This window comes from Rutilus rutilus, assembly GCF_951802725.1.
Source record: "Rutilus rutilus genome assembly, chromosome: 2".
NCBI lineage: Eukaryota > Metazoa > Chordata > Actinopteri > Cypriniformes > Leuciscidae > Rutilus > Rutilus rutilus.
This window is the reverse complement of record NC_140210.1, coordinates 35225720-35244938: the sequence shown is the minus strand read 5'-3', so window position 1 is coordinate 35244938 and position 19219 is coordinate 35225720. Positions and strand designations below refer to the sequence as shown.

Genomic DNA, 19219 nt, shown 5'->3' with positions numbered 1-19219 from the left:
TGCACAGTTCCTGTTTAATACAATTATACTGTAAGCCTACCAATGAATCTCGAGCCCAGCAACACTATAAATGTGTTGTTAAAGCCTTTTTAATGTTATGTTTATAGACACTGTGAACTAATGTAATATTGATGTGCTCTAAATACTAAGCAAGAGAATGTGTGAATTTGTTGGTAAACATAGACTTGGTCTGCATGCGGTTTTTGGACTCAAGAAATAACAAGATAAAAACAAAATAATGATAAATGCTTTAACTCAAAACGCTTACGATCATCCACGCACATGCATAAACTGATAACAAAATTTGTACATACCTCACGATGATGTTTTTTTTTAGAGAGGTCTTGGATGAAAGTGTTGTGAAGTCAAAATAGCAACAGCAGAAACCTCACAGACAGGACTAACACAGTTAAGAGACTAAGACAGTTCAGTAGACAGAGTTTGCTCATCTGATTGTCATTATTCACCTTAGCTTCCTATTTGCTTGATTACACAATCTCTACTTCTCCCTTCCTCTTTTTTGAAATTGTTGGTAAATTTTCTGTTGTAAGAAATGTGTAAACTCTTTTAGTCATCTGCATTGAACTTTGTGATCTACTTAGTTAACTTAATATTGTCACTGTCAAAGTAACTGTTTTTTGTGTTTTTTTGCACAAAATTAGAGTACCAAATCAGCATAAGAATTATTTCTGAAGGATCATGTGATGCTGAAAACTGGGTAATGATGCTGAAAATTCAGCTTTGCCATCACAGGAATAAATGACATTTTAAAATATATTAAAATAGAGTAGGTATTTAAAATTGCAAAAGTACGTCACATTTTTACTGTTTTACTGTATTTTTGTATAAAAAAATGCAGCCTTAGTGAGCATAAGAGACTTCTTTTCAAAAAAATATCAGATCAAACTATAAAACAATAATGTCAGATCCCCTATAATACCATTGCAGACCCCCGGTTGAAGACCCCCATCTTAGAATCCTACAGATGTTAAACTTTAAGAAAGAAACCCATTTCAAACACACATAATAAAGGTTTCATTTGTTGATCTATGTGCTTCATTTCAGTTGTCTGTAATAAAATAATTTTTTCTCTTTTTTGTGACAGCAATGACTTCCTCATTACCTCCTAATTCCTCCCATTCGTCCCCCTCAGAGCTCCACTGTCTATACTCAGAACTATACTCTCATTCCTGCGTAATAATCAAGAAACTTGATGATATGACGCAGCGCCTGAAAATAGGTCTAATAGGTTAGACAAACTTAGTCCCGGTCACATTGGAAGTTACCGAGCTGGGGACTATTTTCAGGCGCTGCATCATATCATCACGCCTGCTGGACTCATGGTACGGCAGCAAAGTTTATTGATTATTACGCAGGAATGAGAGTATAGTTCCTAGCCATATCAGCCTAGAAAAGCGCAACTTTTCATTTTCCGTCGGTCTTAGTACACAATGTAACTACAGAACTATGTAACTTTATTCTGTACTGTTTTTGTTAGTTGTGTGATCCTAGCCCGTGGGACTACGGATGGAAATTAGCCCTTGGCTAAAATCCGGCATTTTTACATGCATGTACTCCATGTTATGTTCATTAAATTGCACTGTCCCAATCAAATAAATAATAAAAAAAAAAAAAAAAGAGTCAAGTTTTAAATAGGAAAAATATCTAAACTCTTTGGTCATTTTTTTGAGAGAGATGCTAATGGTCTTGTCCGATTCAATGATCTATGCTAAGCTATGCTAAAAGTGGTCCTGCCAGACCCGGAGTTCGGCTGAATGGATTCGAAAACGGTAAAACTCAACTGTTTAACTCTGGGGGAGGTGTAAAATGAGCCTATTTCCAAAAAAAGTGGAGTAGGCCTATCCCTTTAAGCACGTGTAACTGGTCTGTTGTCTGTGTTGTGTTTTGGTTGATATGAGAAGAACAAGACAGCATTCGCAGTTTCACCGATCTTTTATTCCTGATGTACAAACAAATGTAATCAGCCTCTTAGTGAGATTCGCCCTCTTTAACTCTCTTCAGTGCGTCACCAATGCAAAGAGGAATAAATCACATAACAATAAAATGCATATAACAGAGAACATACCTGATGTACAAACAAATGTAATCAGCCTCTTAGTGAGATTCGCCCTCTTTAACTCTATAAAACAAATGTGATGTACAGTTGTCACATGTGCTCTCGTTTCACATTTAGGCTCAGATGCAAAAATATCTCAATCGGTGTGAAATGACAAAAATAACCACACAGATAGGTAAAATAATATTATATACATAGAGTGAAAATATAGACATAAAAGCAATGATTAAAATAAAGATTAATTTAGATTAACAGGAGCCCAAAATTACCTCACCTCTTCAGTGCGTCACCTATGCGAAGAGGAGGGGACAGAACAGGAAATTGTATTGACTCATGACATCACATCAATTAAAGGGAAAGGTACTCATTTCACTTAGGCAGTCATATCAGGTACATGTAAACGAACAATTTTGTGAGAATTCTAATAAACTATACATACATTTAACAGTACACTTTCTGTACCTGTTACACACGGCTCAGAGCATCAGCTAGTTCTTTCCCAGGTTTGTATGTTACATTGAGATTGTACCTCTGCAGACGTAGAAGCATTCTCTGAAGTCTCATCAGAGCTTGATGTAACGGCTTTCTGAAGATGCTTTCTAACGGTTTGTGGTCACTTTCAGTTGTGATTTCTTTCCCACACACGTACCGGTGGAATTTCTCACATCCATATACAACGGCGAGCAGCTCTTTCTCTATTTGTGTGTATCTGCTCTGACAGTCACTCAGGTCTGTAGACCCATAGGCCACTGGCCTTCCTTCTTGTAAGATCACCTCTCCAATCCCCTTTGAGCTTGCGTCCACCGACAGTGTTAGGGGCTTGCTGACATCATAGAACTTCAGGACTGGACTGTGAGTAATCATCTGTTTGAGTTTTTCAAAACTTCTCTTCTGAGCTTCCCAGTGCCATGATGTCTCTTTCTCCAGCAATCTTCTCAAAGGTGGACTGATGTCAGACAAGTTGGGGATATATTTAGCCAAATATTAATCCATCCCAAGAAATCTTTGCAGCTCCTGTTTGCCCTCTAGTGTTGGTAGCTGAATTACTGCTTTAATCTTTTCTTCATCTGGCTTTAGTCCCTGAGCACTGAGGATGTGCCTGCTGTATTTGATTTCCGTCATTCTGATTTTGCATTTGTTTCTGTTTAATTTTAGATTATTTTCCCTTTCCCTTCTCTTCAACTGTGTAACTCCACACCAATAAGTCATCAATGATGTTCACAACACCTTCCAGGCCTTCTATCATTTGGGCTGTAATGGACCTTTGAAAAACCTCTGATGCTGAAGAGATCCCGAAGGGTAAGCAAAGAAAACGATATCGTCCAATGGGTGTGTTCATCGTACATAATTTTAAACTCTCTTGATCCAGATTGGTTTGCCAGAAGCCTTGATTTGCATCAAGTACTGAGAAGTACTTCGCGTTTGGCATTCTTGAGACCACCTCTTCTACAGTTAACATTGGATAGTGCTCTCATTGTATCACTTTATTTAGATCTCTGGGGTCCATGCATATGTACTTTTTTTTTGGTGGGACCACGGTGACCATGCTGTTGACCCACACAGTAGGCTCAGTTTGCTTTACAATAACTCCCATCTGTTCCATTCTTTGTAGGTATTTGATTACTCTATCTTTGAAATCTACTGGGATCCTCCTCTATGCATGCACAACTGATGTCTGTGTTTATTTGTATGTGGTGTTCACTGGGTAAGCAGCCTAGTCTTACAAACAGATCATCAAACTCTTTGAGAATGTCATTATTTTTCTCAACTTGATACAGCCTTTTTACCATGCCTAACTTTTGGCAGGCAGCATGTCCAATAATTGCTGGTGCATCTCTCTGTATGATTTCAAATACAATCTTGTTCGTTTATCCCATGTCCTCACAGGTGAGCGATTTCTTGCCTAATGGCTCCATCTTGTGGCCTGGGTAAGTTTCAGTCCAATCTTTTTCATTTTGAAATGTAATAGATATCTTTGACCTGCTCTTGCTGTACTGTTCCACTGAACATATTCTCGCTCTGTTCAACTGTGCATTCTTTTACTCTGACTCATATGGCTCTTGGAAGTGCACATTTTAGTGAAGTGATTTCTCTTTTGACAGTTTTTACATGTTTTCCCAAAAGCAGGACAATTTCTATATCCATGCTTGTAGCCACATTTGCTGAATTCTTTTTTTTTGTCAGCACACTCTGATCCGATTTACCATCTCGTTTCCTTGGCTTCACTGTGTATCTCCATCTCGTTGTTCAGCACTTTCATCTGACTTGATGTAATCTAACTGGCCCTACAGATGTCGATGGCGTTTTCAAGTGAGAGGTCTGCCTCTCTCAGCAGTCTGCCTCTTAATTGATATTTTATGCCATATAGCCTACAATTCTCCGCGAGGGCATGAAGAACACGTCGAATGTACGGTAAGTTTTTATGAGGTTTACAGAAGTCAGTACTTGTATTTTGTGTTACAGACTTTAAATAGCCTCTTCCCCTGCAACATGCAGAACTGCACCTGCACCTTCTTGGATTTCTCGGTTATCCCACTCTGGCCGTGGAGATAAGTTCGAATCTCTGTATCCAACTCCAGGAGGTGGCGACAAGTGAGTGTTTTAAAAATTAGTGTTTGTTGTGTATGTTGTTTAGTTGTCTGGAGGTTTTTTTTTGTTTGTTTTTTTAAGAATCGAGGGAGAATTGCGATCTCCATTTCACAAAAAAAATAAAAATAATAATAATAACTTTTTTGTTTTACAGAATTTATACAGAATCTTACGGAGCCCCTAAACTAAAGTGACGTGGTGGTCTAAAAAAATATTTTGCGTTCCCTCGCAAAGATATTTGTGTTCCCTCACAAAACTTCTGCATTCCCTTCCCTCGCAAAAACTATTGTGAGCTCGGACATACACTTCCTGTTTAATGTCCCGCTGGCAGTGTTTCAGACAGCTCCGTAGGCCTACATTAACAATTGAGTATTTCATAGTGTTTGAACTTGGACTCAAATATAAAGAAATGCGGTCAGTGCTTAACTCAAGGATCAAGTGAAGTTGGCAGTATATTCACAGATTTGAACTTTGAACCAATATATTCACAGAAAGCGTCCATATTTGCCAGGAGAATTAAAGAAACTCTTGACACAATTATAGATGAGACACAATCAGGCTTTATGAGGAACAGGCACATCTCTAACCATATTAGACTAGACTAGTATTAGATATTTTTGACTACTCTGATTTGATATCTGAAGATGGCTTCATCCTCCTCTTAGATTTCTATAAGGCTTTTGATACAATAGAACACCAATTTATTTTTCTATCTTTAGAGAAAATTGTTTTTGGGGACTTTTTCTGCAAAGCGATTAAAACCTTATATGTTAATGGCAATAGCTCTATCAAACTGAAAAATGCAACTTCCCCTAGATTTAATCTGGAACGGGGCATTCGTCAGGGATGCCTGATTTCCCCTTATCTGTTTTTACTTTGTATGCAAATTCTCACAACTCATGTCGGTAACAGTGCTATACAAGGAATTTCTAGCGGGTAGGGATATCATCATCAGTCAGCTTGCTGACGATACCACAATCCTTTTAAAAAAATGCAAACCAGATACCTGTCCCCATTCAGTAATTAACCAGTTCTCAGAGGCCTCTGGTCTATACCTAAATATTAAATGTGAACTGTTGCCTTTAAAAGATTGTAATATACAAACTATTTGCAACATTCCGATCAAGGAAGAAGTTACGTACTTAGGAGGTATTATTATTTCTAAAGATCAGAAAATGAGATGTCCGTTAAATTTCTCTCCAATTATTAAAAAAACTCATTGAACAAATTGAACCAGTGGTTGCAAAGGGACTTATCTCTAAAAGGCAGAGTGTTGCTTACCAAGGCTGAAGGGATATCCCGGCTTACATACGCAGCTCTCTCTTTAGACCTGGACAGTAAAATCTGTAAAGACATTGATAGAATGCTTTTTGGCTACATTTGGAAAAATCTTACCCATTATATCAAAAAAAGTGTTGTTATGAATAATTATGAATCTTGTAGGCTCAACTTTTTGGACTTCAATACCCTAAATAATATCTTTAAGATTAATTGGGCTAAGCATTTTCTTAAAAACCCTGTCTCGATTTAGAATTTTATTCCCCACTATATATTCTCTCGCTTTGGTCTGGGCTTTATTTTGAACTGTTACTACAATGTGGACAAACTCCCTGTAAAACTGTCCACTTTCAACAAGCAGGTCCTTTTAGCTTGGTCTCTAAGGCTACGTTCACACTGCAGGCTGAAACGACCCAATTCCGATTTTTTTGCCCCTATGCGACCTGTATCTGATCTTTTCATGACAGTCTGAACGACACAGATCCGATCTTTTCAAATGCGACCCAGGCCACTTGGGTATGTGGTCCCAAATCCGATGCATATCCGATCTTTTGAAATGCGACTTCAGTCTGAACGGCCAGGTCGCATATATCCGACCCGCACGTCATTGATACGCGAAAAACGTCATAATTCTGCATTGAAGTAGTCGTCGGTTTGAAAACGGACTGCATATTCGTCGAGCTGAGGTAAATCTGCCGAACGGGTCGACCTCGACGAGCCCGTTAAAAAAAAAAAAAGAAAAAAAAAGCCCACGGCCATTATACGTTATGTTAACTTATTTGTGCTGAATCTGATATTAGATAGGTCAGCGGCTGCTGTCTGGCTCTTGTGTAACGGTTGCTGCGCGCGCTCATGTGTGTGTGTGTGTGTGTGTGTGTGTGTGAGAGAGAGAGAATCACAGTTAGTTAAAGTTTAGTTACAGTACTTCCGCAAACAACAAGTGACGTCGGTGACCGTTGAGTACTCTTCTGCGCATGCGGGTCACTTCTGGGTCATTTCACGTTCACACAGGAGATCACAAAAGGTCGCATTTAATTGGAAATGTGAACGGCCTTGCAAAAAAATCGAATTTTTTCAAAAAATCGGAATTGAGCATTAAGCCCTGCAGTGTGAACGTAGCCTAATTTATAAGCATATAACTTCTCACCTCACAGGTATCTAATTTGGAATAACAGAGATATTTTATATAAGAACTATATAAGTCACTCTTTTTTGAGAATTGGGTACTCAATCAGATTCTGCTGGTGGACCAGCTATTTAATGGAGAGGGGCGAGTTTTCTCCTATAGAGAGTTTTTATCAACATATAACATTCCAGTTACGCCAAGAGAATTTGCTATTGTATTTGACACCATTCCATCAGGCACAGTCATGCTTTTTAGGTATACTGGCAGACTTCCACTTACTTCTGTCTCCCTCCCCGATGTGGCTGAATCACCAGTTGGAAAAATCCTCAAAATAATAAGAACATTCGTGCATTATTTCAGAAAGAAATTGTTTCTATTCCAAATGTTACATTTTATTGGAACCGATTTGTAAATGACACTGACTGGAAAAAGGTTTGGATGATTCCTCACAGATACTAGATAGTAAACAAGGTGAAAGAAGTGTCGTTCAGAATAATTCACAGATATTACCCTGCTAACCATTACATGGTTACATTTAAAAGAGACATCAATATAAACTGTTCTTTTTGTGAAGACCACCCAGAAACTGTTTTGCACCTCTTTTGGTATTGCTCACAGACCAGAATATTTTGGCAAAACTTCAGCAGATTCATCATTGACCATATTTATAAAGACTTTACCTTATTGTGGATGAATGTTGTATTTTGCTTTTATAGAAGTCAAAGTAAAGAAAATATGTACCTCATTATAAATTTATTAATTCTTTTGCCAAAATTTCACATTCATAAATGTAAATTCAGCACTAAAAAAACTAATTTTGTATTTTTTCTCCATGAAGTTGTACATACATTAATTTGATTTCTAGCTCCAACAACAAAAAGGCAGTTAAAACTGTCAACATATGGTCCTCTTTCTCTTTGTAATGGCACATAAGCTTCCCCTGGCAATATTGTATTGTAATCTGTATACATACTATAATCTTGTATGTTGTTATGAATATTTTGGTTAGTCACCTGTGATTTGTACCCTTTTTTAGCAATAAAGATGATTAAAAAAAAAAAAACATCTTCTATCCAATCAAATGCTCTCTAGAATCTAAAGCATTCTGCCCATAGATATCATATATAAACGCTAGATGTCTTATGGCGCAGTCACTTCCGGCATCATCGTTCGGCCATCTTGTCACAGTGCTCTGTGCATTAAGGTGAATGATCAGCACGCACACAAATCCTCTTATCTCGCTGAAATCTTGACGGATTTACAAACGGTTTGGTTTCTTACAAACGTTATTAACGTGGCTATAATTCCGAATGCTTGAACATGTATGTTATAATTTTTCATATGTATGCAGTGTATGTATGCAGTGTCATAACTACATCTCTGACGTTTATAACAAACCAAACCGTTTGAAAATCGGTAGAAAAATGAGCAAGTTATGGATATTTAAAAGTACATGCACCATTGAAGTAGTGAGCGAGTACACTGTGGCAAGATGGCCGCCACGTGCGGACGTCGACCTCCATTGGCCAGCAGTGCGCACGAGACATCTAGCCTTTATATATGATATCTATGATTCTGCCACCTATGCTATAAATACCACCAATACAAACTGCAATATGTGTTGGGTTGCTCAAACACTTGAGTTTTATTACGTTTGAATGAATGAAATGGCTAGAATTTTCACTCCTCTACTGAATCCAACATATCATCAGCGCACGGATTCGCTTCCATGGTGCTGTCAAGTACAACTTGCAGTCTGTGAGATAAACTAAATGCTATTGGCTATTTAAAAAGGGAGAGGAGCCATTCAAAATGTCCAGCCTTAGCTTCCTGTTTCAGTGGAAATTACGTCAATGCATCACACAAAGCAGCGCGTTCCAAGGTACTTCAGTGGGACTTTAATGGTGTAAATATGTTCGGCTCTCAAAGACGCTCTGCCAGTAGGTCTATTTAACATAACTTCTTGTCTCCTACCATTCTTCTGAAGTGCTAAACATTCATACATGAACCACGATCAATAGAGTTAGAGCGGAAGCGAGAGAGCCAACTAATCTCACTATACCTACCATCCTTTGAAGTTAATCTGCCGCGAAGTCCATTCATCCATGAATCACGGTCAAGAAAGGAAGCGACTAGTTTTTTATCAGTTTTATTTTGATAAACATAACACAATATAACAGCTGTGTCGTAATCAGAGATCGTACAGCCGATCTTTGAAGTTTTTCTTAGGTTCTGGCGATAATGGATTGTTTGGGATGAAATGCTTTGCTTTACATTATTTCACAGCACTGAGAAAGCTTTATAAAAATATTTTTACAGACGGATATGGGATGAGAAAGAGAATGATAGGATGATTGTGTATTTGGTTGATGGACTTCATGTCATTACAGAGGGAATGCGTCACGTAGAAAAACGTATAAAAGCAGAGATGCCCACAGAGGAAGGGACATGCTGATGAGGCGAGAGCCTGCGCTAGACTTCATGGTGTAACTGCACCTGCCCACGTTCCCGACCTTGTCAACTGCGGACAAATTTACGGAAGTTGAACAACAGGAGGCCTCATATAGACCCATCACACTGTCTTCCACTTCCTTCTGGGTAAAATTTCCACTGCCTTGCTGGATGGAAATGCTCTCGATGCCTGTGCCATTACCGTCTGTGATGTTGACAGACAGTTCCCAGTTTGATGAGCTGCAAGAGGAGGCGTAGCAAGTACCCTGTACATCGACAATTTCACATTTTGGAGGTGTCAAGTCAGTCACCTGGACGGAACAGTAAAGGATGAGTTAAAACAACAGCTTACTGAAGAATAACTTGGCATATAAATAATATTATAGATCCTTCAGGAATCATTCTAATATGCTGATATGGTGCTCAAGACACATTTCTTATTATCAATGTTAAAAACAGTTGTGCTGCTTAATATTTTTGTGGATTCTTTGGTGCAAAGAAGTGTAAATAGTCTTTTTGTAACAATATAACACATTTTTTCCCACTTTGGGTCAATTTAACGCTTCCTTGCTAAATAAAATAATTAATTTATTTTTAAAAAATCATACTGATCGCAAACTTGAATGGTATATTTAATATTGGTTAACCACAATTAGTTTTGTGTGGAGAATTATTGGCTGCCATTGAAATGTACAAATTTAGAGATCTAAATCTTCCCTGTTCCTATTCTTTAAGGTAATAATTTAGAATTGTTTGTGGGACTAATAAATGTAATTGTTTGATCTTAAGAACTTTTTTGTTTGCTTTTGTACACACATTTTTTTTATTTAGTGTTGAGTTGCCACTACTGCAAAATCAGTAGAGAATTTGACTGTAATGACTTGTGAAGCTTGTGGTTTGTTGGGGAAAAAAAATTCACATTATAAATATAGCCTTTCTGAAACCATGTGAGGTTACCTTGGAGAGAACAGAAAGGCGAACGACAGCATAGTTAGAATCACTTCCTCCAGGTCCCTCTGCCTCGATGGTTAGCGTAACATCTGTGCCTGAGACCGTATCAGCAGGAGGAGTGAGAGACACTGTCCCTTGAGCACTGCCGCCACTCTCCAGATTGAGCCTGCGATGACAAAGAAACAGAACTGTGGATCAGAGTTTTGCTCTTGATAAGAAAAGCTATAAAAACTTGTTCATCAATCATCACTGAGTGATTTGAGAAGTAAGTGGAGAAATTACGTTGATGGATGTGTCATAGGGATGGTTTTGTCATTCCTTGCACGAATTGTGTAGGTACCGCTTGATCCATTGGTTGTAATAGTAAAATTTAGTTTAAATTCTTGTCCTGGCAGCATGGAGCTCTCCGCTATTGCCTATAGATGGAGAGGTAAAACAAAAGAAGATATTAAATTCAAGAAAATAGCATTATTATTAAAAAAGATTTGTTCAAACAACTTGAGTGATGCCTACTGCCTTCTAAAGGAAGTGGTCTAACTTTTATGGAACCTTAGAAGCGACCGATTTCCACACGAGAGACTCGACCACAATAGATTTCAATAGATTTTTTAATGTTAGCATGTTGCTAGGCTAACAAAACAGTTCTTAAAGTTGGCATGACACACAAGTTGCAATAGTCTTTTCTTCCCTATTGTGATGTATATCCGAGTAATTAGCAAACACCATCGCACACCTGCAGGTGATACCCAGCAAACACAGAACGTTGGCACAACGTACCCAACCTTCTAACAACGTTTTAACAACATGGACAAAAGGTTGCTATAGCTACATTGTGTGGTGAAGGTTGTTATAGTTGTCTCAGTGTTGACACTGAACCACCGTTCAGGGCCATTGCTTAAGGTTGTGCCTAAAGCCTGGAACACACCAAGCCGACGGCGACGAACTAGCGCTGATGAAAGCCGATTGTGTTGTCACCTCGTCGGGGTAAATAGCTTCACTTGAACACACAGAGAGAACTACAGCCGACTGTTAGCTAGAATGCGTGTTGTGCACCTGCGTGTAAATGAGACAACTATCTATTTCTGCATATATTCGTCATTCAAAAAGGGAAACCGATGAGGACCAATTTCAGCCGTCGGTGCGGAACACACTGAGGAAATTTAGTCGGCCGACGCACAAAAACTGCCCGACGGTCGGCTTGGTGTGTTCCAGCAGGCTTAAGATGTCTGGACAACCACTTGATTCAGGGACGGACTGACAATCTGTGCGTTCTGGAAAAGTCCAGAATGGCCGTCCAACCGACCCAGCAAACACAGAACGTTGGCACAACTTACCCAACCTTCTAACAACGTTTTAACAACATGGCCAAAAGGTTGCTATAACTACGTTGTGTGGTGAAGGTTGTTACAGCGTTGTCACAATGTTGACATCAAACCACCGTTCAGGGCCATTGCTTAAGGTTGTGCGTAGGGTGTCTGGACAACCACTGGACAACATATGTACTCGTCACTGCCCTGAAGCACGAAAATCAGCCTTTTAAATTTCAACTGACTGTTGGGCTCATGTGTCGTCTCATTCTTCATCAAGCAAGGATACGTCAGAATTGCGTTTAATTTACCTCAGCTAAATAAGATACGTAATTATTCAAACACAACCTACAACTTCCTTGTCTAATGTGACATTTATTTGAACATCTTCTGGTCAGGTATGACAAATATTTAACTTTATGCCAAATGTATGAAGCCAAAATGACTTTAATGATGAGTAATTGATTTCAGCACTCCTTGAACAGGCAGTGACTTTAAGCATGTAGCCTACTTGTTGCACATTATTTTTTTTTTGTGGAAACGCACAGAGAAAAATCATAATGTTTGTAACTGCTTGCACTCCTGTTTATTTTTTCCTTTGATTTGTCGTCTCATTCGTTTCTTTGCTAGATTTTCTCATGTCTGCTCATGCTAGTTAACGTTAGTCCACTCCCTGTAAAATATTTTATTTTATTTTTTTTATTTTTTTTTTACAAATGTTTGACTTTTGGAAGTGCAATTTGATTACAATATGCAGTTTTAATAAAGTTGAATTAGCTAACCTTCTATGTCATTTTTACTCTTCAAAGTGTACACTTGGAGCCAGGTGTTGATTATAATGAATTTACTGTTAGGCCAATAAACAATATTTAAAAAGTATATAATTATCTAACATATGATTAATTAAAAATTAACCACAAAACATAACATGCTAAATGTATCTATATCTACCATAATTTTTTTTAATTTGTCAGAATGTCGTCTCTCAGTTGCTGAATGCCGCGCAACAACGTTTCTACAGCCCTACCGCGTCTTACAATTCTATGCTGTTACAATGTTGCGAGCACGTAGACAGCGACGTTGCCATAGGTGAAATGCAACGTGCCACAGATGTTGCCACAACGTACGGTAAATGTGTTTGCTGGGTAGGTGCGTGGGGAAAAAAAAGACCAAATACTGTAGGTCAAAAAATCTACAAAAAACAAGGAACTCCCGCACACTATCAGTACTTGCAAATGGGCATCAAAATTTATTAGCACCGTTTCCTAAACCTAGTGTGCGGGAGTTCCTTGTTTTTTGTAGATGTATATCCGAGTGAAATGGCTTTTCGAACAAGAATAAATGTAGGGCAGGACTTGATCGAATCTGTGGATGTTTGTGGTTTGCTATAGCTATGATATGTCACGCCAATAAACACGTCTTCAAAGAAGAGAAGAGAAGAGAAGAGAAGAGAAGAGAAGAGAAGAGAAGTTATTTTGATAAAAGATTACAAACGTAAAAAAATAAATAAAAAATGAAAATTCCACGCAATTATTAATGAATGCAACCCAGTGTTTTCCACTCATCCACCATGGGTTTATTGGATTCATTTTTTCCACTGAACTTGGTGCAATGCATTCTGGGAATGTCATGCCATTCTCTGTGAAGAATATATGCAATAATTCCTTCAAATCTAGATGAAAAGAGTTATCTTAGGAGGCAGCATATCTGAAGAGACTGTATCTACCTTTTGGTAAAGCTCACTAAGTTTTGGAACAGAGGGAATGTCATAATAGATCAAATAACAGTTCCAAAAAAGAATGCAGTTTGTACCTTGACAGTGACTTTGGACTGAGACATCTGTGTGGTGGTCTGCCTCTGGAACAGGCTGGAGAAGGTCTTGTCTTTTCCTTTCAGCAAGACCACAAACTCTCCTTCTGGAACTTCTTTCACAGTAACTAGGAAATCTCCACCACCCATTTTCTCTATAGTTCCATTAGACACTTTGACCCCAGACACCTCCATGAGAGCGACCTCATGCACCTCTAGAACCTCTGGACCTTTCTCTCCAGTCAGTGTTAGTAGCAGCTTAACCGGTGAGCCTGAATAAAGAGCAAATAATCTTTTAACACTGCCATTCAAATAACTTTATAAGAATCGATTCATAGTTAAACACAACAGCGGTTCAAACCTGCTGATGGCCGCCCATCAATGACAGCATATCCAGGATGAGGTCCTTTGAATTCCTCCACAAAGTCGTAAATGAATGTAATCGCACTCTGACCTGAAGAATGCAGATTTTTTTTTTTTTTACTGTCTACATTACAAAGGCCTAAAGACAGGTTGGCAAAGACTTCAGTCTTTAGTTTTGCATTGGTTTATTTAATGTGTACATCATGGCTCACCAATCACTTTTATGGTGTAGGACTGAGTTGTCGTCATGTCAATGTGCCACAGGCCCATATCAGTTTCATTTAATTGGATCCGTTGCAGGTTTCCTACACTCTGAATTGTTCCCAGAGGTCCGTTGGAAACAGTGTTAGATTGAGACACACCTGGAAGCAAGTGCATCCCATTAGATAATAGTGAAGGAACTTACTTTTATATCTTATATTGAAGCTGAGCATAATAACAATCAACAATCAATCAAATGAGTACAGCACAATCAATTCACAAGTTTTTCTAGTTTTAAATTTTTTTTACTTTTTTTTTTTTTATAACTTCTAACATTTCACTCTAACATTGTTAGTTTTAATTTAGTTTTCAGAGTTTTCTAGGTTTTTCTAGCTATTGCCATCCATAACATTAGGAGAGATTAGATATAGTCAGTGCAACGTACTGTTGCTGCCACCACACTTTCATGAGACTAAACCAGATTTTCATTTCATCTTCTGTTACAGATTTCATGTTTAGAGTTGTTTGCAGCCTGGGTAAAACGTGCATGACACTATGACTTATCCTGGACTAAGATGAAATGAAGATAATCTAAATTAGTTGGGATAGCTGAAATTCAATATGTTTGACAGCTTGTCTTAATTTAACCGCTAATAGGGTCTGTAAATTGTAAAATAAATGTATTGTCAATTAGTTAATTGTTAAATTTGCTATTTAAAGTGCCTCTGAATTTACCTGTCGGGCTGCGTAGGTTGAATGTGAGGCTACTTCCTGTGATGTAGATAGTAGTGTTGGACACAGACTCATCTAGTAGGAAGGAGAAACTCTCCACACGTCCTGGATCCCTGGAGCGCTGAAGAATTGTCACCTGACAGAAAAAGAAAGAGTGTGCAAACATTTGCAAGGAAAAAACTTTGGCTTTATTCATTTATACCAGTAAGCTGTTATAACTGTTTTGTTTGTGAGATGTTTACAAATCAAAATATTTGGATACAGTTCAAAAATTGCTATAAAATGCTGATCATACCAGGGCTGAAGTAGAGGTATCAACAATGATATCAGTGGCTTGAGAGATGCTGGATTTGGAGACCGCAATGGCTTGTCCTCCAGAGGCCAAGGCCACGTCATAATACACCTGAAACTCTGACGATGCCTTCAATGCCCTTCTCCTCCTCCTTGATGTTGTCATGAAGAACGACACCTGAAAAGAGAGGGGGAGGGATGGAAAAGTGGGAAACTAATGGAGGCCTGGTTAAAAAGGTTGATGGCAAAGACTGAAACTAAAACAATGTTAGAGAGATTACCGTAGACTTGGTGCTGCGGATGAGGGCTGTGATGGTTTTCTCCAGGTATGTATCCTTTGGTGGAGCGTCGGTGAACACATATATATGCGAGGAGGAGGGAGCGCCTGTTAGAGCCAACTGTGGAAGAGACAGAAGGTTAGAAAGGAGAAGAACCAGGTAGAGTGGTCAATCAAAACTGATTCCTTGTAATGTTCCTGCTAGTGTTTTGACCAAACTGAGAATGGATCTTAATACAGACAATTTAGTTGTGGATGAAGGTTCACAGATTATCTATAATATTCATTATAATATTTAATATTCTAATATTAGTTCTAACTAGAGACTATTGTGGTTGCTAATCAGATATGACGATTGAGCTGATTGGCTAAAAGGCCACACAACACAGTACCTGAAGTCCTGATAGGCACATTTCTGGGGTGTCTCCTCCTCCATCAGCTTTGAGCTTGGAGATCTCTGACTTCATTATATCTGGGTCCGTGGTTCTTATTAGTGGTCCAAAATCTGCAAATACACACAGAATTCATACAAATAGTGTCTGTAAAACAAAACAAATAGATCACTTTTGCCATAATAAGAGTAAAAAAAGTACATCATTGCTCTTTTCCAAATTCAAAGCGAGCTGCTTACAGAGGCAACAATTTAAGGCACTATATAGGCACATTATCAAAATGAAGGCTGTTCCAAAAAGTACTGGTTACACTTTAGTTTAGGGTCCAATTCTCACTTTTAACTAGTTGTTTATTAGCATGCATTTTACTTGGATATTGGCTGTTTATTAGTACATATAAAGGACATATTAAATGCATTATTCTGCATGACCATATTCTACATCGCTTAATCCTACCCAATACCTACACTTAGCAAGTACCCTACTAACTATTAATAGCAGTAATTAGGAGTTTATTGAGGCAAATGGCGTAGATAATAGTGAGAATTGGACCCTAACCTAAAGTGTGACCAAAGTACCTTATTTTGGTCAAATTCTAAGGCAGAATTGCATGTTTTCTTCACTGAGAACAACAAACTTTGTGGGGAAAAACTGAAGATGACAAACAAATGATGCTATTAAAATAAACCTATTATAAAGCTGCAGTCCATAACTTTTAGTGCTCTAGAGGTTAATACACAGAACTGCATACATCTGTTTATGTCTATGACGAGTCACGCAGGTAGTGGGCTACTTGGCTACTTGGCCCAACCGATCTAAAATAGTCAAAATATAAACACTTATTATAGGTGTTCAGTAGTGATTCAGAATAAGACAAAAACACGGTTTGGAAAATGGGTTCATGATTTAGTCAATTTTGAACACAAAAAAAGTTACAGACTGCAGCTATAAATTGCATTCAGTAATGAAAAGTTTCAATAAAACAGTTTAGTGTAATTAAGAAGGTTTATTTTTACCAAGTATTTCTATGTGCTACGTATTCCAATGCTTAATGGAAACCCTTTTTGCACTCACCTGGATCATTAAACGGCACCAGAATATATTCAGATGGTTCATCTTGAGTTCCTTTCTTACTGTCAATGATGTTGAAGGCGACTCTTTTGGCTTCTGCAATGTCGTTCGCCATACTGCCTGTGGTGTCAATCACAAAAGCCAGCACTGCAGATCGTGCAATACCCATCAGCCTGATGGAGGAAAAGATTATTATTCTGGTTAATGGATTTTAGTGATATATATTATTTAGACTTTCAAATTAGGAATGCCACATACACTACCATTCAAAAGTTTGGGGTCGATCTTATCCACATGCTCACCAAGGCTACGTTTATTTGATCAAGAATACAGTAAAACAGCACTATTTTGAAATTAAAATGTAATTTATTGCTGTAATGAGTCCAGTCTTTAGTGTCACATGATCCATCAGAAATCATCATTTTAATTGTAAAAGTATTGTAGTGTAGAAAACAAGTTGTTAAGAGAACTTGACATTTTGCTCCCAGCTTTGCAAGTAATAATATCTCTTAAATGTTTAAGAAAGGAATTTATCCCCATACCGAAGGTAGTCCTTGTTTCCTACAGCTCCACGTATGTCCTCCAGCAGCTCCAGGGTGGCTTCAGATGCCAGGTTCACAGCATTATTGTGTAGATCAGCATTATGGGAACGGCGTTCATCTTTACTGATCCCACCTCGAGGATTCTGGGTACTGCTGAGATCAGTCTCCCCACCATGGCTACATTTACCTTTCACACACACATAAAAGACAAACAATGAAATTGTGCCACTTAAGAATATTTAAAAGTATTTTTCTCTCCTTTTGTAAAATGTTTCTTAAGTGGGGAAACGCAGATGATATCTTATTTTTTATCTGTCAAACACATTTTGAATTGTCTGTTGATATATTTTCAAATTTGGTAAAAGTTAGAAATGTTTCAGTTAATACAGCCTCTGCTCATGTAACCCCTCAGGTCTTGCTCCGCTTCGAGTGGATGGCGGGCACACTAACAAGGACATTAAAGATAGGAGTTTCTAGTGTCAGTTGCTAGTGTACCTCTTGAGATCAGGGGAGTGAGGTTTACCTGCACAGCTCTCTCTGTCTGGCCTTCGTTACACTCACCCCCCTAAACCTCACTCCCATCCGGGTCACAGCACCAATATAACCCCTCCAGTCCTACTCTCCCCGCTTTGAGTGGGACTCGAACCAGTGTGGCATGGGAGGCGGGCACACTAACAAGGACATTAAAGACAGCAGTTGCCAGTGCACCTCTTGAGATCAGGGGAGTGAGGTTTACCTGCACAGCAATATTTTTCAGTTGTTTACACATAACAACCTAAAACCACTCGTTCTAAGAAGCTGATAAAACACTAGCGTTTGTTGTAAGTTAATCTGTTAGCTTAAAAAAGCAGTGGAAGTAGTTACTTATACATTTTGACTTCACCTTACATTTTTACAGTATATATGCCCATGCGTGTTTCTGGTATAAACCTATATATGTTTCCTCACCTGGAGGTTTGTCAGAGGAGAACAAGCCCATGTATCCTGAAGTGAGGTACTTCCCATTCAGAATAGCAGGCAGCAGCTGGTTTGGACAGGTACCACTGGCACAGTCACTGCATGTTGGCATTGCAACTTCTGCACATGAACAAATACATATCTACAGCAGTATACAACACACATACATCACAAACACGCACTTAATTTACTTAATTGCTGTTTAGGAACAGTCAACAGATTAATCTCATACAATATGATAAGTACTCTCTGGTGTAACCTGTTATTATCAGTTATGCACCAGGTCATCTGTTCACTTATCTCTAGTTTTCAATTTAAAAAATTGATTTTTAGGAGCTATTACACATGAACATTGGACATGTCAACACTGAAAGAATGGTGTAATCACATTTAATTTCCACATGTGAGTCTCTCTCATAAATCTTACCCGCTGGCTTTATCTACCTGCAATGTTCTCAATGTTGAGATCCGGTCGGATGAGGTTGACATATGGACTTTTGTTTCCTAATTCGACCCAGTTACTGTGGCTGTAAAAATCCTGAAAAGAAAAAAAAAAGAATTAAGAATAATGCATAACATAATATTAAAGCTATTAAAGCTTATGTTATATTTAAGTTTTATTTTTTTATATATATACATAATTTAGCTTGAAAACACATCTTTCAGAGAAAATTGTCACAACCAGCATCCAAGCATTTCTTATAATAAATTGTAATAATGAAACCATTTTCTTGGTCATTAAGAAAAGTTTATGCTTTATTTTTTGTATGGTTCTATATGAAATGAGACTGTTTATGTGTGTGCG

The 19219-nt window shown here is 38.2% G+C and overlaps 2 protein-coding genes and 1 long non-coding RNA gene across 5 annotated transcripts in view; 1 reads left to right on the top strand and 2 right to left on the bottom strand.

Moving 5' to 3' along the window:
• The window catches only part of LOC311280136 (von Willebrand factor A domain-containing protein 7-like), a 47828-nt gene extending 47382 nt beyond the window's left edge, over positions 1 to 446 (bottom strand). Inside the window, exon 1 of one of the 2 annotated variants that reach the window (XM_084392064.1) lies at positions 315 to 446. The gene's annotated coding sequence lies outside the window, so the exon portion shown is untranslated. The remainder of the gene's footprint in view (positions 1 to 314) is intronic. The other variant, XM_084392062.1, reaches the window with a different exon arrangement.
• A 146-nt stretch (positions 447 to 592) lies between these two features.
• On the top strand, positions 593 to 9597 carry LOC311280166. Of its 2 annotated transcripts, XR_014625645.1 has the most exons (5): positions 593 to 3376; positions 3690 to 3782; positions 3965 to 4489; positions 4574 to 4669; positions 9461 to 9597. It is a non-coding gene; the product is annotated as an uncharacterized lncRNA (long non-coding RNA). The 2 variants fall into 2 exon arrangements; XR_014625646.1 differs by having other exon boundaries at positions 593 to 4489.
• The window catches only part of vwa11 (von Willebrand factor A domain containing 11), an 18210-nt gene continuing 8183 nt past the window's right edge, over positions 9193 to 19219 (bottom strand). Inside the window, exons 5-18 of the mRNA XM_084392048.1 lie at positions 18859 to 18952; positions 18406 to 18534; positions 17458 to 17644; positions 16919 to 17088; positions 15845 to 15957; positions 15457 to 15573; positions 15180 to 15353; positions 14888 to 15020; positions 14164 to 14313; positions 13950 to 14042; positions 13592 to 13860; positions 10755 to 10888; positions 10479 to 10638; positions 9193 to 9832 (exon numbers count right to left, since the gene is read on the bottom strand). Coding sequence (XP_084248174.1) covers positions 9455 to 9832; positions 10479 to 10638; positions 10755 to 10888; positions 13592 to 13860; positions 13950 to 14042; positions 14164 to 14313; positions 14888 to 15020; positions 15180 to 15353; positions 15457 to 15573; positions 15845 to 15957; positions 16919 to 17088; positions 17458 to 17644; positions 18406 to 18534; positions 18859 to 18952 — 2301 coding nt within the window. The 3' untranslated portion in view covers positions 9193 to 9454. The remainder of the gene's footprint in view (positions 9833 to 10478; positions 10639 to 10754; positions 10889 to 13591; positions 13861 to 13949; positions 14043 to 14163; positions 14314 to 14887; positions 15021 to 15179; positions 15354 to 15456; positions 15574 to 15844; positions 15958 to 16918; positions 17089 to 17457; positions 17645 to 18405; positions 18535 to 18858; positions 18953 to 19219) is intronic.